General features: G+C 43.8%; 1 protein-coding gene across 1 annotated transcript; it reads left to right on the forward strand.

The window, feature by feature from the left end:
* Window positions 1-134: 134 nt before the first annotated feature.
* Window positions 135-22,611, forward strand: Ebpl (EBP like). The gene is made up of 4 exons (XM_047551941.1): window positions 135-338; window positions 16,262-16,331; window positions 19,857-19,995; window positions 22,006-22,611. Exons 1-4 carry the CDS (start codon window positions 168-170, stop codon window positions 22,244-22,246), a joined length of 621 nt encoding a protein of 206 aa, XP_047407897.1. The 5' UTR covers window positions 135-167; the 3' UTR covers window positions 22,247-22,611.
* The last annotated feature ends 353 nt before the right edge of the window (window positions 22,612-22,964 follow it).

Genomic DNA, 22,964 nt, shown 5'->3' on the forward strand with positions numbered 1-22,964 from the left:
GCAGGCCCCATCAGATTCCTGGACCTGCACGACAGGAACAGCTGATGAACCTCTGGGCTCCTCTGGCCGGCCTGGAGGCGTGGCCGGAGGGGAGCCGCGCCCCGCCCTCCCGCGGCTCCGCCTTCTCCCCGCGCGCCCAGCGCGGCTAGCACGCGGGTGGCTGCGGCATGGAAGCCGGCTGGGAGCTGGGGGCGGCGGCGGGCCGCTCGCTGGGGCTGTGCGCCGCGCTGCTGGCGGCTGGCTGCGCGCTGGGGCTCCGCCTGGGCCGCGGGCGCGGGGCGGCGGACCGCGGCACGCTGGCCTGGCTCTGCTACGACGCCCTGGTGCACTTGGTGCTGGTAAGTGCCGTGGCTCCGGGCGGCTGCCTCCCTTTGGGCCACCCCTCCCGACCCCAGGGAGCCTCCTGGACATTCGGATGACGGCATCCAGCGGCTTTTCTTCCCGGGGGTGGAAGTCCGGCGGGACCCGGGCGGGACCTGAGTCGGGCGCGCGTGGCCTGGGGCCAGATGCTGCCTGGCCGGGAGTTCTGACTCCACGTCGGTGGACGGAGCGCCCCGCTCCCCTGGTACTCCCAATTCCTGTACCAAACTTAAAGCAAAACAAAAGCCCTGAAAACTGCTGCAAGAGTTTCTGTTTGATTGTAAGCCGCTCAGAAACGAGAACCTTGGCTTCCTTGCCTTTGTAACCTACATATGAGTGTTGAATTGAAAAAAAAAGAATTTAGGGCCTTTTCGAATCGCAGAACCTGCACCAAAGCAAACAAAAGTCCCGCCATAACTAATAATCCCATTTATTGGGCACCTACTGTATGCCTGGCACAGTACTGTATTTAAATTTTTTTTCTTAAAACATCCCATAAACTGCTTATTCTCCCCATTTTACAGAAGTGACAAAGATCCTGTAAAGTAGGTGACTTTCCAGTGCCACGAAGCTGGAATAATTCTGAGTTGCTTTCCTCTGACTCCAGGGCTTAAACTGTATAGCTCTAGGTTGTGTGGAAACATGTGTCCTTAAAAATACACCTCTCTTTATAAAATAGCCAATATGGCTGCCTTTAAGAGGATTCTGTTGAAATGCCCCCACCCACACACTTTTTAAAACTTTTTTTAATTATGCCAAAGTATCTTCTTGTTTGTAAATTTGACCTGGCTTAAATCTAGATAGATCTTTAATGTAAACTCAAAGTCTGTAATATTGAGAAAGAAAAAGGAAGGAAAGTTTTTGATAATCATCTAGGTGTGGATATTTACCACTTAAATATGTGTCTATACCTGATATTGCTGGAATTACAAAATTTCTTCTTTCCTAATAATGTGGGAGATAAGAGACCATGAATATTTACCTCACCTCCTTTGTTTATAGAATTGATTTTTAAACTATCCCTTGAACACAAAATCTGCCAAAGAACAGGGGTATTAAACCGGTTGCTCAACCCAGTAAAAAAACAGTTTATGCCCTGCACAGTGGAACACACTTGTAGTCCCAGCGACTCAGGAGACTGAGACAGGAGTCTGCCAAGTTCAAAGCCAGCCTCAGCAACTTAGCAAGACTCTTTTTTTTTTTTCCCCTCCCATCAGACACAGATTTATTTATGAAAACAGATACTCATTCAAGGGAGAATGTGGGCTGTCTCTAGAGGAAGAGACCCCCAAGACCCTGTCTTAAAATAAAAATAAAAAGGACTAGGAATGGAGCTCAGTGGTAAAATGTCCCTGGGTTCGATACCCACTACCCAAAAGTTAAAAAAAAAAAAAAAATTACATTTTAGGCATAAAAAAGGTATAAAAATACTAAAAATATATGTCTGCATGTCCATCACCTAGTTTAAGAGTAAATCTACTTTGCAAGTACATTGTTCCAGGTAACTTGACACATAACTTTGTTGATGGGGCCTTGAGGTATCATCTGATATGTGGAATTATGTTCTGGTCTTCCTGCTTCCTGTTCTGAAGGCAATATTCTCTGCACAGCCCCTTCTTGAGGCATTTACCTTTCTTGACTGCAAAGTGTTCCACTGTGTGAATATACTGTACCTCAGTTCTTCAAGTCTAATACGCACATTTTTCCACATATTACAATCATCAAGGATGTAACTACTGTGAGCCCTTTCATTACATTTTAATGTCTCTGAAATTGAGATGCTTCTTAAAAAATTTAACCCACATTAATGAACTCATTTTTATTTGATATTACAAAGTGTTTCCACCAACATTTGTGCACACATCTCAGAGATATTTCATGGCACTTGAATTAAGCAGTTGAGACCTGCAAGGAAAATATATGCCTTTATTGTCTTTGGTTGGGAGTTTATTGAAAGAATACCCCTGGGGGCTGGAGTTGTGGCTCAGTGGTAGAGCACTTGCCTGGCTGGTGTGAGGCCCTGGGTTCAATACTCAGCACCACACATAAATAAAATAAAAGATCCATTGACAAATAAAAAATAATTTTAAAAAATTTAAAAAAAGAATACCTGGAAATAAGGGATGAGCCAAACTGAAACCACAACTCATTCAGTGGGACCTGAGCTGCCTCTCCTTACCCCCACTGCACTTACCAGATGGGGATAGTGCATGGGTTTGCTGGCCGCCACCAGACACAGAGCTCTGCTGTTGGAGTTTCAAACCAAGCTTTCCCAGGGGTGGTTTACATCACAGATGCCCAACCAGAAGGTGATCACATTGGACCCCATTCAGTGCTGGTCTCTAGGTCAGCCTAGAGTGGAGGGCAGGTGGCCTTCCCACAGGTGCACTGGCAACCTACATAAAGAAATAAGTTGTTTGGCTCACCATTTCTCAGACATTACCAGCAGCATGTCCGGTACTGGTGCTTGGCAGTTATTTCCCATTATAGGCACGGCCAGAAGCATGAGGCAGGATGTGCATGCCTATGTATGGGGAGCATCTCAAAGTTCAGAATTATTCAGAGTGCGGGGCTCACATAAGACAGATGTGGCAGGTCCAGCTGGGAGCTTGAATAAAAGGAAAGAATTTGAATTTTATTGTGGAGTAGGTAGCCATCAAAGGATTTTAGAGCAACGAAGTAGCACAATGTATATTTTGTCCATATTTCCTGGCTCATAATTCCTATTTCTCTTATTATTTTCTTTCTCTCTTTTTTTTAAATAGTTGTAGGCAGACACAATACCTTTATTTTATTTTTTATGTGGTGCTGAGGATCGAACCCAGGGAGTGCCAGGCAAGCACGCTACCACTGAGCCACAACCCCAGCCCTTCTTATTATTTTCTAAATGACTAGAGCTTAGATCCCTGTTGATTTGTGGATTTTGGACATTGCCCTCTTTCAGGTACACCTCCTTTGTCCCTAACTTCCACTACTAGAACCTCACACTCTTCCCTACCCCTTGCTGTAGCACCAGGTCTCAAGTTGCCCTTTCATCCATAGTCTGTCCCTAGCTCTGTTGTCTCTCACTGGTGTCCTCATTCATCAGTTTTGCTCTAAAATGTCCTCCTAGTAAATGACTTCGTAGTCCTCATTCTGTTTATCAGACCTGGTGAATCACAGTGGGGTTAGCTGTGTGTTGATGTCAAGCCTAGAAGTGCTGCCAGATTGAAAACTGTCATGGGCATCCATCATCCATTTTTTGTGGTGTGCGTGGGCAGCCCTGGTACTTGGGCAGACCAAAATCCAATCTGTTTTCTAGCATCATAAACAAGATGGTGTCATTGAGTAATAGGGGTGGCTGTCTGTGCAGCTGAATCTCAGAATGCTCTCCTGTTCTCATACATTGTTCCTTATTTTTGCAAATACTTTTGTGCTTACTTGGGTATCAGGTGCCATACTTGGCACAGACAAAATGTCCTCTTAGAACTATGGAATAGCAGAATTTTTCTCCTGTTTCGTGTGAGAAACAGTAGTTACTAATATCACTCTCAATGTGAAACCTATATGAGAAGTCTGTTTTTCAGATAAGCGTAAGGAGAAATTCACTTCCTCCTAAAATTGATTTGTTTATTCTTTTCTGAAAGTGAGAACAATATAAATATTTCTCACTTTTCTCTTGAACTGCCTGGAAACTCAGAACTATATTGAAGCTGTATAATAACGACAAAAGATAGCTGTGTAAATATGTTCTGATCAATCTCTGATTTGGATTCTTACTCCTTTTTATAACTAATTAATTTTTTTTTAATTCTGATGTGTAGTTTATCACTTAGTTGAATGTTTTTGTTGTAACTGACCTAAATTTTTTTGTGTAAGGAAGAAGTATCCATACTTCAAAACATTTTAATGCTACAAAATTTTTTATTTCCTTTGAAATGGGGAAGATATTCTAGAGGAAATCTGGTCCCAGTTTTTTCTTTATAACACTAAACAGATTTATTTTTTTTCCAGTGCTGGGGATGGAACCCAGGGCCTCATGCATGCCAGGGAAGTGCATTGCCCCGGGATACATCCCAGCCCTCTATTTTGTCTTCCCCTCTCTCTGAAGTACCTGGGATGCTGATTGGTGTATTGGAGCTATTCTTGTATTTACTGGTGTTGAATGAATGAAAGAATTGATTCTGTCCTTTTAGTTTATAGTAGTTATTAGTCATTTGCACTTTAAGCCTCAAATTGTTCAGAGATCTAAGATGTCAGATTTCTCTATGTCAGTCACTGTCTTTTAAGACAAAATTTGTATAAATTGCATATTTCCATGATCACTGTAAAAATGTACGCGGTTGGGCGGAACTCTGCAACCAAGACCCAGCCTGCTGGCAATGGCCAGCACCCTGGAGAACCTCCTGGGGAAGTTCGATCATGCTAATCCGGGCTTCTGCAGAGCAGTGGTGTTGGAGGTTTGGTGGCCCCGCAATTGGAAGAGCTTTGACATTTTCCAGTGCTTCATGCAGCCTCCTTAATAAGATGGATTCATAAAAAGAACAAATAAAAACTTGAAGAAAAAAAAAAAAAAAAAAGATGGATTCAGCGGCACAGCCAGCCAGCCAGACTCCCCTCAAACTCAGGGAGCACCATGCGGCTATGGGCACTTCTCATATCCTCACTCGGCCTCTTCTTGATCTCCCTACTTGGGGACCAACCAGTTTCCCAGGGATCAAGGACTTTCTCTCACCTCCTACTGAAACTTTTCCTTGTACCCTTGTTCAATAAATGGTTCTTACTATAACACGCTTGGTTAAAAAAAAAAAAAATGAGGGGATATAAAAGAGAAAAATACTCAGTGGTAGCCTCAACATTTTGGAGGGATGGTCAAGTAGGCAGAAAGTAAATGCTTTGTTTAAAAGTAGACTTTACCATCTGGGTATGGTGGCACACACCTTTAATCTCAGCAGCTAGGGAGGCTGAGGCAGGAGGATCCCAAGTTCAAAGCCAGCCTCAACAATTTAGCGAGTCCCTAAGCAACTTGGCAAGACCCTGTCTTGAAATAAAATACAAAAAAGGGCTGGGGATGTGGCTCAGTGGTTAAGTACCCCTGGGTTCAATCCCTGGTACTAAGAAAAAAAAAAAAAAAAAAAAAAACTAGACTTTTCCAAATTGTGATAAGCTATAGGGAGCACCAAATTACAGAGGTGGGGGATCTTTTATCTGGAAAACAAAACATAAGAGAATCAGCAAGATTTTCTTTGCCATGCTGGGGATGGATCAAACCCAGGGCTCTGTGCATGCTAGGCAAGCACTCTGCCTAGTGCTTGAGAGCAGCATGAGAGCAGACCCCCAGTCCATACTGTTAATGCTGGTGTGCAGTTGATAGGAACTTAAGAGCCAGTACTGCTGAATTGACAGACAGATAGAACTGCATATCTCTGGGCAGGGCTGGGAGGGAGCACAGTCCACTCTGAGTGTTAGGTGACAACATCTCTGTGACCCTGGTTCCATCAAATGGAAGTTATCATTTCATTAGGTGGATGATGGACACAACGTAATATCTGAAGTCACCTGTGTCTTGTGACTGCTGGAGGCCTACAGCAGCTGATCCCTCCAGAAACAAGGATGTCTGCTGTTGCCATGACTCGGACACAGCCAGTCTGATTAGGCCGAGATTTTGTGAGTCAGATTTGAAGATGCTAATAACTGTTGACAGGGTTTACGCAGGGATTCTGTTCTTACCCCACTTTGTCCTCCCACTCTTAATAATGAATGTCACACTGTTTTCTCTGGGTTTTCATTCAAACACACTTAAAAAAAAAAAACAACAACAACTCACAAATACCTTCAAATATAACTTGGGCCTCTTTTTGTATTTTCTATTTTTATAAAGCCATCTTTATGCCGATTTTTTTCTTACGGATTGCAATGAGTAAATTGAGCATTCTCTGTAAATTGGTTGCTTAAGTTATAGATAGCAGTAGTTCACATAAGGAGGACATTTGTTTTCTCTGAGCTTTGACTCGCAGGTGTCTTAAAGTCTGTAAAATATGTTGTTAAAATAATAGGTCTTGGGGCTGGGGATATAGTTCATTTGGTAGAATGCTCACCTGTGAAGCATAAGGCCCTGGGTTCAGTCCCCCCCCCCAAAAAAAAATAGGTCTGGAACATCTTAAGAGAAAAATGAGACTGGCTTTTGTTACTTAATTTTATTTTATTTGCCATGATACATTCTAGTTTTTAAGCTGATTTTTGTTAGCAGCTCAATTACATAGTTCTGTCATCCAGTAGGAAGTGTCCTATATTTTTTAAGTCAAGTGTCAGGGTATTCAGAACTTTAAGTTTTCTTAAATAAATAAAAGAGGAGTTTCAGTTGTTTTCGTTTTTGTTGTTGTTACTGTTTATTTAGTTGTTTGTGGTACTGGGCATTGAACCCAGGGCCTCATACATACTAGTAAGGGCTCTACCACAGAGCTACATCCCCAGCCCTTTCTGTTTTTTGTTTTGAGACAGGACCTTGCTCAGTTGCTGAAGCTGACCTCAAACTTGGATCCTCCTGCTTCAGCCTCCCTAGTAACTGGGGTTACAAACCTGTGCTACACCCAGCTAAAGTTAGTATATTAAATGGACAGCAAGAGAGAATTTACCCAGCAGGTGTCACCCAGAGTCAGGAGGACAGCAGGGGTGGCAATTTGATGTGCGAGTTCTTACCAAGAGGGCACACACAGGTAATTTAAAGAGAGAATATGAATAATGAGTGTTGTTTCCTTTCTTTCTGTTTTTTTTGTTTTGTTTTGTTTTTTGTTTTTTTTTTTAATGGCCGTTGTCTTTCCTTTCTTTTTCCCAAGTGTCTCTTTTAACCCAAACATGCTGCCAGACTCAAAATCTGAAAATGCCTCTTGGCTTTTGTCAGGGAGTGCTTTGACAATTGAGGGGTGTTGGAAAGTGCCACCAGGTTGAAGCCCACGTCCCATTTTGTTTTAGCATGTGTGTGCACTTGTGTGCTCCGCATGCTCAAAGTGTTCACACATCATCTGCCTGGTGGCTGCCCCTTCAAAAGGTAAGGGGGTTTGCCCTGTGGCTTGTTGAGGTGCAGATCGTTGGGAGACTCACAGTAACGACTGCTGAAACACCACTTTGATAGGGCGGAAGAGTAGCAGTGGCTTGCTTTTGCTTCTTGTGCTGTGTGCCATCCACTGAGTGTGCTCAGGCTGATCCAGACCCACACTGAAGAGGGTCCTGGAGCAGCTCAGCCTCAAGCAATCTGGAACTCTGAGCACTGTAACCCTTCCCGTGGTCTGAGCCCCCTGCTTGCCTATTAGACGTGTGAAGGCAGGCTGGGGACCTTTGAGACCGCAAGATCAAGAATTGAGTTCAGAGGACAAGCAGCACCTTAGTTTGGGCTCTCAAAGGGCTGCCAAGCACTCCCACTGGTTTCTGAGCAATGCATTGTTCAGCTTGAACAAGTTGCTGTGTGTTCTTTTGGTTTTTTTAGATACTGGAAATTAAACCCAGGAGCCTTTTACCACTGAGCTAATCCCCATCCTCTCTTTTTAAAAATTTTGAGACAGTGTCTTGTTTAACTTGCTGAGGGCCTTCATAAGTTGCTGAGACTGACTTCAAACTCGTGATCCTCCTGCCTCAGCCTCCTGTGTTGTTGGGATTACAGGTGTGCGCCATCACGCCTGGCTCTTGATGACTCGTAGTATCTAACACCATGAGGATGTTGTGTGAATGGTGGTTTTACTGTATTGCTTAGGAAGTAATGACAAGGGGAAAGGTCTATAAATATTCAGTACAGACATGACCGTTTTATGCCTAAGTACAGTTTTGATCCACAGTTGGTTGAATCCAAGGACATGGATCCACTGATACCGAGGACCGGCTGTGCTTGTTTTTGCTCAGGCTTATCTCCAGATTCCCATACTACTCTTACACCTACACCTCTTCAGGTTCTGCCTTCCCAGTTATTGCAATACCCCACAGGTGCCCTTTGCCAGGTACCATGCCCCCTGCATCTGAACCTAGAACTTCCCACATGATTAGTCCCAGAGGGCTGACCTTGATGGTAGGTTGGATCAAAGTCTTCCAGAGCGGATAACCTTCCATGTTGATTCCGCCAGTCAATACAAATTTCATGCTCTAGAGCCTAGAAATAACTTTAAGGGGGAAGAACAAAGTTACTTTTATAGTTCATTAAAACAAAGCGTGAATTCATGGAAAGAACTTGGTACCCGTCTCCATTCTTTGCAATTCTATAGATAATTTTGGCCCTTGGCACATAATAACTAATGCTTCCCATTCTGGGTCTCTGTGTAGTTAGAACAGATTTGGTTCGGGAGCCCCCAAGGACTCTTGGAACCATAATAGCTGTCTGCTTCTGAAGCTGTGGCCCTGCCGCCAGCGCCTTGTTCATTAGGTTTTGAAGTGAATCTGCTGCTGTTGGAGAGAGAGCTGTACACGGCGCAGCCTGCAGCCATTGGCCTGTGTCTGTTGACCTCCATTCTCCTGAGCTCTTAGGAGTCAGAACAGGCCAATGTGAAACCACAGAGCCTTTCAGAGGTACCAACTGGAACGTTGATACTGACGCAGTCACCACTTTCCACTTGGTTCTTTTTCAGATGTGATGGGGGCTGCTGTGGTGTAGGTGTCGCCCAAAGGTCCATGTTTTGGAGGCTTGGTCCCCAGGGTGCTGGTCTTAGGAGGAGGTGGAACCTTCAAGAGGCGGGGCCTACTGAGAGGCCCTTGGGTCACTGGGACTGCTGCCCTCAAAAGGGATTATGGCAGTTCTTGTGCAACCCCTCAGCACGTCTCCCGAGAGGTGGTGACGAAGGACCAAGCCTGGCCCTCCCTCTTCCTGCTTTCCCACTGGAGATGTGATCCTTCCTCCACACACACCCTGCACTTTGCTGTTTGTAAGGGGCGAGGTCCTGCCTCCAAAACTGTGGGCTAAATAAACCTTTCATTTAAAGTTATCTCATCTCACATGTTTAGTTTGGGAAACAAAAAGCTATTACAGTGGTAAACAAGTTTGATCTTGTAGGGAGGGATCACCACCCTTGGAGTTGTTCTGAGGGAAGAATTAGATAGTTGTGAGTGCTGCCTACTTTATGAAGAGAGAATCCGAGCGTTTGTGGACCTGTGTGACTCTCTTTTTATGGAAAACATAAAGGCGGTATGAAGAACCACTGTGCCACCTAGGAAAAGTCAGATCTGCCATTTAGACAGTGCTGGTCCCCACTGGCCCACCAGACCTGTCCTGTGACTGCCGGGGTCCTCTTCCCCTGTCATTCAAAGCATTTTCTCTATTCAGTGAATCTTTGCAAACTATGCCTCTGAACCCAACCCATCTCTGCGGTAGCTTATAAAAAACTGAGGACAAAGAAATTAGGTGACCCAACTAATGTACCTGGTTCAAGAACAGCTGTGCAGAGTCAGAGGAATCCGCCTGGGGTTGTCTGTGGTGTTTATTGCTTGTAATCAACACACGGCCTGTCTTCAAGGAGCTTCCTCCATGGGGAGTTGGATGGAGAAACACATGGTTGCCATTCAGCCTAGTGAGTGAGTGATAGAACTCTGGCCAGGTTGAGAGGTGGCATGAAGGAGGGAAGGATTCACTGGGGTTTAAAAGACAAAAGAGGAAGTTACTGGGCAACAAGGGAGTAGCCACTGAAGAGTCACCACAGACCCTTTGCTCCCAAGGTGAATTGACAGATCTTGTCCTTAGGTCCATAGGATAGTGGCCCCTTCCCTGCTTTACCAGTGCTTTGACTTTAGCAGGATCATCTGTTCATCTTGCTTATGGAGTGGCCTAGGCCACTGTGTGTAGGTACTGTTGTGTTTGGATAAGGTTTGAATCTGTCCCTACAAGGATTCACGTGCGAGAAGCTTGGCCTCCAGCATGGTGGTGTTACAGTGTGGAACTTTAGGAACCTAAACCTTTAGTGCAAGGTAAACAGGTCATGGCGGCATCACCCAGGAAGGGACAGATGCTGATCTTGAGGAGTAAGTCCTTAGGAGAATGAGTGTTAAAAAAAAGAGTGAGCCTGTTCCCTAAATTCCTCGTTTCCTTCTCACCTTGTAATCTTTCTGGCTCACATCTTTTCCTACCATCATGCCATCCACCATGTTGTGATAGAGCCAGAAGGCCCTCGCCAGAGCCCAGTACATATTCTTGGACCTCCAGAACCATATGCTAAATAAACCTCTTTTCTGAAAAAGTTCCAGCTTCAAGTATTTTGTTATAGTAAGAGAAAACAGGCTAAGACAAGTACCAGGTGGTGATATCTGCATTTTAAAACTTTTACGTTTTTAACAACAACAAAGCAAACAACTCGAAGATGGGCAAAGACTGTGAGTAGACATTTCTCCAAAGGGTACATACACATGATCAATAAGTGCATGAAAAGATGCTCAACATCACTAATCATTAGGGAACTACAAGTCGATACACAGTGACATACTACTTCACACTCATTAAGATGACATTAAAACAGCAACAACAACAATAAAGGAAACTAGTAAGTGTTGGCCAGGGACATAGAAAATTAGAACCCCAGTACATTGCCGGTGAGAACACAAAATGGCGGCACTTCTGTGGATACTTTCCCTAGGTTCCGCCCAATGGTATGATTTTGTAAAACAATAGTTTAATATCACAACCAGGAGCTAGACATGAATATGGTCCACTTTTTACTTGGGTTTCCCAGTTTTATTTATGCGTGTGTGTTCTATATGATTTTATCAGCCGGGTAGGTTTGTGTGTCCACCACAATAGTCAAGATATTGAATAGTTCTAACACCCTGAAAGTCTCATGTTTTCCTTTTATAACTACACATACCTCCAGTCCCTAACTCTTGGCAACCATTAATGTGTCCTCCATTTCTCAAATTTTACAGATCCTCTAAATCATTTGAAATGATTTGAATCCTAAATGATTTGAAATGTCATTTCAAAAAATATATACAGCTAGGTGCAGTGGCGCATGCCTGTAATCCCAGCAGTTCTGGAGGCAGAGGCTGGAGGATTGCAAGTTCAAAGCCAGCCTCAGCAAAAGCAAGACGCTAAGCAACTCAGTGAGACCCTGTCTCTAAATAAAATACAAAAGAGGGCTGGGGATGTGGCTCAGTGGTTGAGTGCCCCTGAGTTCAATCCCTGATACCAAAAAAAAAAAAAAAAGGTTATATACATAGAATCATAATGTATATCATATTTTGAGGGTTGCTCTTTTTACTCAGTATGGTTCCCTGGAGAATCATCCAAGTGGTTGTCTGTGTCAGCAGTTGGTTCCTTCTGATTGCTGTACAGTCCATGGTGTTTTTGTTTAACCGTTGATCGTTGCAGGACATCCAGGTTTAGCTATTACAAATAAAACTGCCATGAACATTTGTGTCCTTGTTTTTACATGAACATAAGTTTTTATTTTTCTGGGATAAATACTCAAGCATGCAACCACTGGGTCATGTGGCCATTGCATGTTTAGTTTGGAAGGAACCACTGAATTCTAGTTTCCCAGAGTGGCTGTACCACTGTTACCCTGCGAATAATATGTGAATGGTTGTTTTCTCCACATCATCGCCAGCATTTGACTTTACCGTGCTTTTTCATTTAAACCATTCTGATAGTGATAGGGTGACCTTCATGGTGGTTTTCATTTGTATTTCCCTGATGGCTAATGTTGTTGAACACCTCATGTGTGCATTTGCCATCCATATATCCTCTTTGGTGAAATGTCTTGCCATTTCTTTTGCCCCACTTTTAAGTGGAATATTTGTTGCCCTTAAAAAAAAACAAAAAACAAACAAACAAAAAAAGCCTCTTGTTCTTTATCCTCTCTCCTCCTTTTATTTCTTATTATTTTAGTAAACATTTATTAGCATGTGCTGTGTGTCATGCATTTGCCCCAAGAGAGCTGGCAGTTTGGAGGAAGAGATGAGGAAGTCAGTTTTGGTGTAAGGGATTAGTCAGCTTATTGTCTCTGTGACCAAAATATCCAACAAGAAAAATTTAGAGGAGGGAGTTTATTTGGGACTCATGATTTCAGAGGTCTCTGTCCATACGTGGCAGACTTCATTGCTCTGGGGCCCAAGGTGAGGCAGCACATCATGGCGGGAGGGTCTGGTGGAGGAGTGCTGCTCATTCTTGGCAGCCAAAAGAGGTCACAGGGAAGATGAACCCTTCCAGGGCTGTCCCCAGTGACCCAACCCCCTCCAGTCACACCCCTCCTGCTTATAGTACCACCCAGTCAGCCTGTTCAAATTAGGATGGACTAGTTAGGTTGCAGCTCTCATAATCCAGTTATTTCACCTCTGAACATTCCTGCATTAATACAGGAGCTGTTGGGGAAACCTCATATCCAAACCATAACAGAGGGGCACCTACCTTCTGTCAAGAGAATCAGTACAATCTGCTTCCTGGATTATATCAGCATTTGAAGGCACGAATATATTCATTATAACACTATAACATGTATATATTTATATGAAAATAATAAATATTATACATATATATATTACTGTCTTTAGATTTAGGACACTAATGTAGTAAGAAATACATAGTGTATTTAAAAGCCTCATCAGGGCATCCTCCTTTTTAGGCAATCATGGTGTGAACTTGTCATTACTTCAAGATTAACAAACATTGAACACAAAAATCTTCCTAGAGTCTTTAGGATTCTGAGATGGAGATGACAATATACCAGACACCAGAGATAATGTGATGTAATGGGAGCTGAAGATCCATACGCAGCAGATAGCTGATGATCATAGAAACCAGTTTAATGACCTGCGAGTTATAGGGGAGTGAGAAATTCATCCTCACAAGAAGTTCTGGAGGGTTTCTTAGAATAAGGGGGGCTTGAAAATAAATGTTGTTGAGGAAGTAGGGACAAAGGTACACTCATACTTTGCTGGTGGGACTACAAATTGATGTATCCATCCTGGAAAGCAGTGTGGGGATTTCTCAGAAAACTGGGACTGGAACCACCATTTGACCCAGTTAGCTCACTCCTCAGCATATACCCAAAGAACTTAAAATCAGCATACTAAGTGATGTGGCCACATCAGTGTTTATAGCAGCTCACTTCACAATGCTAAGCTATGGAACCAACATAGGTGCCCTTCAACAGATGAACATATAAAGAAAATGTGGTATATATACACAATGGGATATTACTCAGCCATAAAGAAGAATGGAATTAGGGCCTTTGGAACTGGAGGCTATCATGCTAAGTGAAATAAGCCAATCCCCAAAAAACAATGACCAAATGTTCTGATATGTGGATGCTAACACACAATTGTGGGGCAGGAGATAGAAGTTCATTGGATTAGAAAAGGGGGATGAAGGGAAGGGAGGGAGATGGAATGGGAAAGATGGTAGAGTGAATTGGACATAACTTTACTATGTTCTTATATGAATACACCACCAGTGAAACTCCACATCGAATTTAACCACAAGAATGGGAAGTTATACCCCATGTATGCATGATATGTCAAAATACAGTCTATTGTTATGTATAACTAAAAAGAACAAATAATACTTAAAAAAAATAAGGGGAGTTTGAGCTGAGTAGAATGAGTAGAACTTCAACAGGTAGATATAAAGTAGAACAAATTAGTTCTCTACTCGTAGGTCCCTGCATGTTATTAATTTACAGGTCTCTCTCCATCCTGTTCTTACCCTCAGTTGCTTCTAAGAAAAGGTCCTTAACCCAGTGTCAGAATCCATATTTTGCTTATGGGCCCAGTGGAAGAGGTTGTTTGTGGAAGTCACATCTAGGTTTTGGATGAGATCCACAATCTAATTTTAGCAAGTCCTTCTTTTATAGATAGATGAACTAAGACCTAGGAAGGGTCAAATTCAGCCCAGCTCCATTTCCCCTACTGGCCAGGACAGTGGTACTTTGTCTAGAAAGTTCCCATATCAAGTCAAGGAAGTAAAGTGGATTTTTTTCACTGCTAAAAATAAAAAAAAAAATGGCTAGTGAAAATAAAGTGTTACAAAATAAGGAAACTAGGGAGTACTTATTTGTGTAAAAATATTGTTATTTACTTCATATATGAATTAATGTCCTTTAAAGAGTATAATTTTTACACATACAAACCACATTTGTCAGTTAAGTGACTAACAAAGAATATCAAGAAAGTGCAAAGCAGCTTTAAAATCTGTTCAACAAAGGTTAATACAGGTAAGAAACTGGGAGATTTCATGAGATAGACAGATTTCTTCTCTCAATCAAACAGAGAGAGAAAGAGAAAGAAAAGAAAGGCAATTGCAAACTTTCGGATAAGCGAAAATAGCTTACAAATAAGTCATGACCCAAATGTGGAGCAGACTAATATCATAGCATGATTTTGAGATATTCATAAAGTAAGAAAAGATACTCCATTTGCAGTTGTAGTTATTCTTAAGTGACACAGGACTTGGTTCTGGATCTGTAGAAATTGTGACCCAGGGACTGGGGGTGTGACTCAGTGGCAGAGTGCTTGCCTCATGTGTGAGGCACTGGGTTCTATGGTCAGCACTGCATGTAAATTTAAATAAATAAAGGCCCATCAACAACAAAATAAGTATTAGTTTTGTGACCCACTGCAATGAATGATATTTCTATAATCACAATATTAGAAATGCTGTTGAATGCTTTTCTTTTCTTTTTACAATACTTTTGATTTTACTTATTTTATTTCTATGTGGTGCTGAGGATTGAACCCAGTACGTCACACATGCTAGGCAAGCGCCCTGCCACTGAGCTACAGCCCCAGCCCCTTGAATGCTTTTCAGCTTTTAGAAACCACTGGTAGATAAAACAGGGAAGAAAAATATAGTTATGTAACCTTAATGGAAATGTAACTAATCTCAATAATGTCCATACAAAGTGGAGAGAAGTTGAGAGCTAGAAATGGGAAAAGGGGGAGGCAGTGTGTGGTGGGTCTCGTGATCTTGTTAGATGATAGGAAGTCGGGAAATTGTGCCACATTGATGATTGAATGAGCCCAGGTTTTCAGTTTATGATGTGAGTTACACATTTGGTTAACTAATAGAAGAATGACATAGCTACGAAAAACTGGAAAGGAGAGGGAAAGTGTATAAATTAAACTTTTCAGGAAGAGCAGCCTAAGGAAGATACATAATTAGGGAGGCAATCAACAGATATGATTAAAAATGGTAACCCTAGAAAGTGGTACTGAAAGTGAGGAGAGGAGAAGCAAAGACTGTTTTAATGTCAAATAAGTGATCACTTTGATTAAAAAAGAGAGAGAGAGACAGCTGGGTGTGGTGGCATATGTCTACAATCCCAGAGACTCAGGAGGCTGAGGCAGGAGGATCAAAAAATTAAGGCCAGTCTCAGCAATTGGGCAAGACCCTGTCTTAAAAGGGCTTGGGCTGTAGCTCAGTAGTAAAAACACCCCTGGGTTTAATCCCCAGCACTGCTAAGTAAACAAATGGATGGTTGTTGGAAGGCATTCTTGGTTGCAATCCCCAATAAGGGAGAGGGGGGAGAAAAACTTGTATTGACAGCAACAAAAGTTATTTAAGGGATATCCCAGTGAATTCTAGTTGTTTGTTTTCTTAAAAGCTTAGGCAAAGAAGCCCTTCAGTGAGAAATACTCAACTGCAGATAGTTCATTACTTAAATGCCAAGAGAGAGCCCGAAAACATTCTAAGTCTTCCTAAAGTTGCCCTTACACAGGGGGTTACTGTTACAGACATTCAGTTGCCAATTTTGTATTGTGCGTTAGCTCTGGACATACCCCCTTGGCGGGTCCCGTGGGGCGGGCTCCGGGTTCACACCCACAAGGCTGCGACCAGGCTGTGGGGCGGGCGGGCGGCGGAGGCGGGCCGCGCGCGGTGTCCTGCGTCTGCACTGCCATCCTGTGGTGCCATCCTGTGGTTGCGGTGCTAAACCAGAGCATGTCTTGGTTTTCTTTTCTCTAGGAAGGCCCTTTTGTCTACTTATCCTTGGTAGGAAATGTTGCTGATTCCGAAGGCTTGATTGCTTCCTTATGTAAGTAATTAAAACGATTTGCATTTGAAATGTCAGAGGACGTTAACTGCGAGTGTGGCCGTCAGTGGAACACAGACTGCGGCAGGGTGCCTTTCAGTAGGTGCCTCCGCAGATAGGGATCCTAGATGCGGGGTCGCTGGGGGCCGGGCGTGGGCCGGGAGAGTTGGGAGGATTGAAGAGTGACTGCTGACGGGCAGGGGCTTCTTTCTTCAGAGTTGGACGGTGTTGATTCAAGTCTGTGACTGTAATAAAACCTGCCTTTAAACAGGTGAGTTGTGCGGTGTGCGATTACGACTCAGTGTAAGATGTGCACTAAAAATGTCCGAGGGCAGATTGAAGAGCTTCCAGCCTTCAGACTGGAATGGTGGGGATGTTTTTATACCTTTAGTATCAGCTTTCTTCTTATTGTACATCTGTGTATTCTTACGACTTCTCAAAGTCGTCCTGCCCCGCCAAGGTGTTAACAGGCTTTCTGTGCCTTCGTGGTGCCCACTGTATGTAAATCAGCCAGCGCCCGGTCAGTTTCAGCTTCCCAGCAGGGACGGTATCATACTGACCCGTACAGGAGCCCCGCAGCAGCGTCTTGGCCACTCTTGTAAAACTCCTTGCTCAGGATAACTGCTTTCAGATTTTGCATCGGTGACTGCACTGTTTGGTGCTCTGCCTGCTTGCGGGCTTGCTGCGACCAAACCCTGGTGCGCTAAGCCGGCACTCCGGGGTCCACCCCCGCCCCATCACGCTTCTTCCATGTCTGAAACCACAGCCTCCAGCCCCAGGTCTGTGTGGGGCTGCTGTTCTCCACTAGTGCTAGGAAACCTCTAGAGAATTGAGTTAGTTGGTTAGTGCTTCTGAACACGTGTTGTCCTTGCTGCCTCATGTCCTACCACTGCGTGTCTGAGTCCTGCTCCTTCAGTGCCAGGGCCAGGCTGGAAGCAGCCTGCAGCTGGTTGGTGAGCCTTTGTATTCAGCTTTGCTGGTGAAGCCCAGAGGCTGGGGGATCCAGACTGAGTCACTGCTCCTCCCTGGTGAGTGTCCCTCTGGTCCCCTTTGTCAGAAGTCACGTGACCACCTCTGACTGGGCTGTGCAGGCATCAGTGCAGGCTGGGAGTATAGCTCAGTGGTAGAGCACTTGCCTAGCATGTGTGAGGCACCGAATTCCATCCTTAGCATCACATAAAAATAAATTAAAAAATAAAACAAAGGTATTGTGTCCATAAAATTTTTAAAAAGAAGAAAAAAAAAAGAAAGTAAATCACTCCTATTTGGCTTAATCCCATGATGTGGGAGTGTACAACACGGTCTTTCTCAGTCATCTTCACATTTACATTGTTTATCTTAAAGAAGTAAAAACTTTAATGAAGGTACCCTTTATTTTCATACAAGTAAAAAGTAAGTAGTGTTTCCCAGACCCCATGATTCACAAAATCACCTGGCAATCTTGTTCAAATGCAGATTCTGACTCAGAGGGTCTGGACTAGGGTCTTCCAGGCACTGTCCCATGTCCTGCCCTTGGCTTCACCAGGCTGTAGGCCAGGTGTAAGCATGGGAACCCTCAACATGTCCTCCTCTCCACCCTGGTCAAGCACACAGCAGTGGCTCAGCTGGTGGAAGCCTCCTCCGGCCATTAGTTTGTATCTTTCCCTCTAAGCCTCTGACTAAGCCCAGCTATTAATCACAAAATAAATGGCAGTGACCACACCACTGTGCTCTTGGATGCTCCTGTTTGCCCTTTGGCTGTGTAGGTGTTTAACTAACAAAGAGAGGTCCAAGTTCTGCAGCAGGAGAAGCCAGAGGACTGGGGGGCAGCAGGGCCACGGCATCCGTGCTGCCTCCTTACCATCTCCTTAGCTTTGCCAGCGTATCTGTGCTTTCAGACATCTGTTCTCAGCCCCTGGCCATTGGCACGCTCCTCCCTGAAGCACTCCTACCCCTCACCCAGTTTCAGAGTTACCACTGGTGGCTGAAGGCCCCAAATCAAAATCCATATTCTGTGCCTTGACATCAGTCAAGGGCCTCCAATGACCAACTAGCAAGGCCCCCACCCCACTGTGCTTCCTTGGGTAAGTTTCCCTAACTGTCAGCCCTCCTGATCGTGGCAGCCGGGTGTCTTGCCTGCTTGTCTCTAGGGAGCAGGCTCAGTTCCCTGCCAACCCACAGAGCTATTCAAGCAAGCCAATCACCCTTGGCATCCCCACCTTCCAGTTACAACCGTGCCTACCTCCATGTTCCCAGGTGCATCCTCCATGTGGCCCTAAAGATGTAGTGACCTCTTGCCCACACTTGAGCGAATAGTACTCGTAACGGCCATCCTTCTCCTCCGTCCAGTGTCAGGTGTTTTCGGCCATCTCTGTGGCCCACCGAGTGGGACTCCCCCCTTCCCAGCACGGTGAAGAGAAGTGATCGGAACGTCCTACCTAGGAAGCTGGCCCTCATCCCCCTCTTTAGGTGTCAGTGCCACCTCCTCCAGTCCCCATCTTCTCTAACCATTGCTCTTGACTCCTCTGGTGTGCGTCACATATGGGCAGAGGTGTGGCCTGGGTGCGGCTGCATTCTGGAGGCCTAGCACAGAAGCCCCCCGGGAGCTCAGAGACTTGCTGAGTGAAAGAAGAATGAATGAGGTTGTTTAGTTTTAAACCCACTCATCTCTGGGTTCCTAAAGCATTGGCATTTTACTTAAGTGACGTTTCCTTAGGTTTGGTCGATACACCTCGCCCACTGTATGTACGTTTCAGTTCAGGGGGAATCTTTGTCTTTCAGTGCTCCATTGCTTTCCCCTTAGGACAGTTATTTCAGGACAGGGTCAGCTAAGGACAGGCTGGATGACTTTGCGTGTCCTCGTGGGGGACCTCCTGGCAGCCTACCTTGTGTGTTATCTCATTAAGTAAAGAACCCTATTTATTGTCCTTTCTTTCAGGACAGCTTTTCATGAAAAAACTTTGCCTGACCCCAAGAGATCCTTCCTCTGACCATTCTGAAACTAGAGGTTTGCACTGCTGAGACCAATCAGATACTGAACTCTTTTTTTTGGTACTGGGGATTGCACCCAGGGTATAAGTACTGAGCCGCATCCCCAGCCCTTTTTATTTATTTATTTATTTTTGAGACAGAGTCTCACTAAGTTGCTTAGAGCCTCACTAATTTGCCGAGGCTGGCTTTGAATTTGCAATCCTCCTGCCTCAGCCTCCAAAGCTGCTGGGATTACAAGTGTGCACCATTGCCCCCAGCTATGTTGAAATATTGAAATAAGGAATTTCAGTGCATCCCCAGACATCATTATTAAAGACTGACGATGTTGACTTAATGTAGAATTTTGCTAGGCTCAAGGGTAGAGAGGGCACATTTGTGCAGGCACTTTGGAAACTGTAAATTACTTTACAACTATAACCTGCTGTTGTTATGAAGCATGTAAAGAGAACAGCAAGTATTCTTTTGATCTCCTTTTTTAGGGAAAAGGGTCATCTTCATTAACTGTCTTGAAAAAGCAAACGTTTGCCAGATGACTAACAACAGGTGTTTTATCTTTAGGGAAAGAATATGGCAAAGCTGATGCAAGGTGGCTTTATTTCGATCCAACCATCGTGTCTTTGGAAATTCTGACGGTTGTCCTGGATGGGTTTCTGGCATTGTTCCTCATTTATGCCATAGTCAAGGACAAATACTATCGGTAAGTATTCTGCTGTTCTTCTGAAAAGAGAAGAAACGGCTGGCCCCCATGTCAGTGACATTTGGAGTAGCTGTGACTATATTTATCTGTGAGATAAAAAGTAGAATACAGGGGCTGGGGCTGGGGCTCAGTGGTAGAGCGCTTGCCTCGAATTTGTGAGGCACTGGGTTTGATCCTCAGCACCACATAATAATAAATAAAGACATGTGTCCATCTACAACTAAAAAAAAATTTTTTTTAAAGTAGAATACAAATGAAAATTGTGTGGTATTAGATGAGGGTCACAGTACACCAGGAAAATTTGGTATCGTTCAAAATAAAAAATATGAGAGCCGGGCACAGTGGTTCATCCTGTCATCCCAGCGGTTTGGGAGGCTGAGGCAGGAGGATGGTGAGTTCAAAGCCAGCCTCAGCAACTTAGTGAGGCCCTAAGCAACTCAGTGAGACCCTGTCTTTAAATAAACTACAAAACAGGGCTGGGGATGTGGCTCAATGGTTAACATCCCTGGGTTCAATCCCCAGTTCAAAAAAAAAAAAAAAAATTTTTTTTTTTTCTTTAAATAAGAAATAAAATTCTGGTAATCACCCTATCTCTAGAAAAACAAGAGTGATGTTAACAGTGTTGGCTGATTGGACACCAGTATTTTGGAGAATAAAAGAGTAATATTTTCCTCTTTTACCCATATCACTCTAGAAAACTCCTTTCTCACTTGACATAAATTAAACTCTTCTACATATTTCTGAGTTAAACACGCAAGTTAAATAGGAGACCAGGTGTGGTTGTGCACACTTGTAATACCAGTGACTTGGGAGGCTGGAACAGGAGGATCAGAAGTTTGAGGCCAGCCTCAGCAATTTAGCAAGAGCCTCAAATCATTTAGCAAAACCCTGTCTCAAAATAAAAAATAAAGGGGCTGGGCTTGTAGCTGAGTGGTAGAGTACTTGCCTAGGATGTATGAGGCACTGGGTTCTATCCTCAGCACTGCATAAGTATAAATAAATAAAATAAAGGTATATATAAAAAAGACATTTAAAAAAAATAAAAATAAAAATAATAAAAAGGGTTGGGATGTAGCTCAGTGGTAAAGTGCCCCTGGATTCAGTCTCCAGTACTAAAAAAATAAATAAGAAATGTTTTTAGAAACAGGTTGTGGAGGGTTAGGGAGGCAGAGGAGGAAGATGAACAATTACCCATCCTCTGAAGTGACCTGGGTAAATAGATGGCAACCTGGGGAATGAGGCCCTCAAACAACGTCAGGTTGGTACAATTGCACTCCATTTTCTACTATCTGATATTGATATTGAAGAAGTGTTATTTAAAATTTCATCATAAAGCCTCAGATTTGAAAGGGGACTCCAAGGTCATTAATTTACTTTTCCTCACCCAATTTTATGGCAATAATTGGCAATCAAAATTAAGTTTCTCCTTGGCGCCTGACCGTACTTTTGGCCCCATGACCGTGGTTGCAGACACGCTTCATGCACCCACGTGTTCATCATTGCAGGGACATGTACTGCTTGCATCAGGGAATACTGACTGTGTGCCAGACACAGCGTGTGGCCCTTTACCTACGTATCAGGGATCCTTATTTAACTCTGAGAATAATCTACTAGAAAGGGCAATGCAGCTTCTCCAAGAAAGGACTAGTCTTCTTAGATTAATTTGGTTTGCCCCATCAAAGGAGCCCTACACAAAACCTGAGCCAGCTTCAGAGAGCTTTTCTTTTCTTTTTTTTTTTTTTTAATTTTAAGCTGTAGATGGACACAGTACCTTTATTCTTTTTTTTTTTTTTATTCATTTTTATGTGGTGCTGAGAATCGAACCCAGTGCCTCACACATGCTAGGCAAGTGCTCCACCACAGAGCCACATCCCCAGCCCCAGAGAGCTTTTCTGTAGCCAAGACTGCACTGATGCTGCCCTTGCGGAAAGGGTGTCATGACCCAGGGTGCTGAGCGGTGCCGAGTGGTGCCGAGCTGTAGTTCATTCCTTGCTTCTTTCTCTGTGGCAGGCACTTCATACAGATCACCCTGTGCGTGTGTGAACTGTATGGTGACTGGATGACCTTCTTCCCAGAGTGGCTTATTGGAAGCCCCAACCTGGACACCGACAATTGGTTCTACTTTTGGGTCTATCTGGTGTTTTTTAATGGTGTGTGGGTTCTGATCCCAGGACTGCTACTGTGGCAGTCGTGGGTAGAACTCAGGAGGATGCATCACAAAGGAACCAATGTAGGGAAGAAGCTCTGGTGAATTTTCAAAGTCCGTCTGATGAACCAGAATGGAGCAAACATTCCAGTCTATACTTGATTTTTTTCCTTATTATTCCTGAACAACCTGTTTCAAGTTGGTTGTAAGGTGCTGTTTGTTGTCATTGTTGTAGTGGTGGTTGTTATTAATTAAATAGCAATATAAGAAAAAGAGAGGGCCGGGGGTATAGCTCAGTGGTAGAGCACTTGCCTGGCATGTACAAGGCCCTGGGTTTGATTCCTAGCACTGGGAGGGAAAAGTAGGGGTAAATAAATTGTAACTTGTAATAATCACATTTAATTGTGTATTTTTTATGGCTGGCATTAATCATTCTACTTTAATAAAGATAATTATTATAGAATACTGTAGAGAGTGTTACATTAATTCTTTATCCAGAAAAGATGATGCTTCCTCTTTGGTCTCAATAGTCCCTTCTGGTTGCCAACATAAACCCCCCTTCTCTCCCCCTGTCCTTTTGTACTGACAAGTGAAGTCATGTGAAGGTTTTAACATTCATACTCCCAAGTGTTCAACTTCCTGGGTATGGAGAGACATTTGTGATGGGGGCAGGAGGAGTAAAGGGTCTGTGTGCTGAGTAACCCCAGTGGTGGCCTCACTGGTGGTACCTCCCTTGGGTCACCAGGAGCCCTCTCTAGGTGCTTAACCGAGTACCTGTACCCTGTAACCCAGCAATTTGACTCCTAGATACAGACTTCACACA

This window comes from Sciurus carolinensis, chromosome 5 (genome assembly GCF_902686445.1).
Source record: "Sciurus carolinensis chromosome 5, mSciCar1.2, whole genome shotgun sequence".
Lineage (NCBI taxonomy): Eukaryota > Metazoa > Chordata > Mammalia > Rodentia > Sciuridae > Sciurus > Sciurus carolinensis.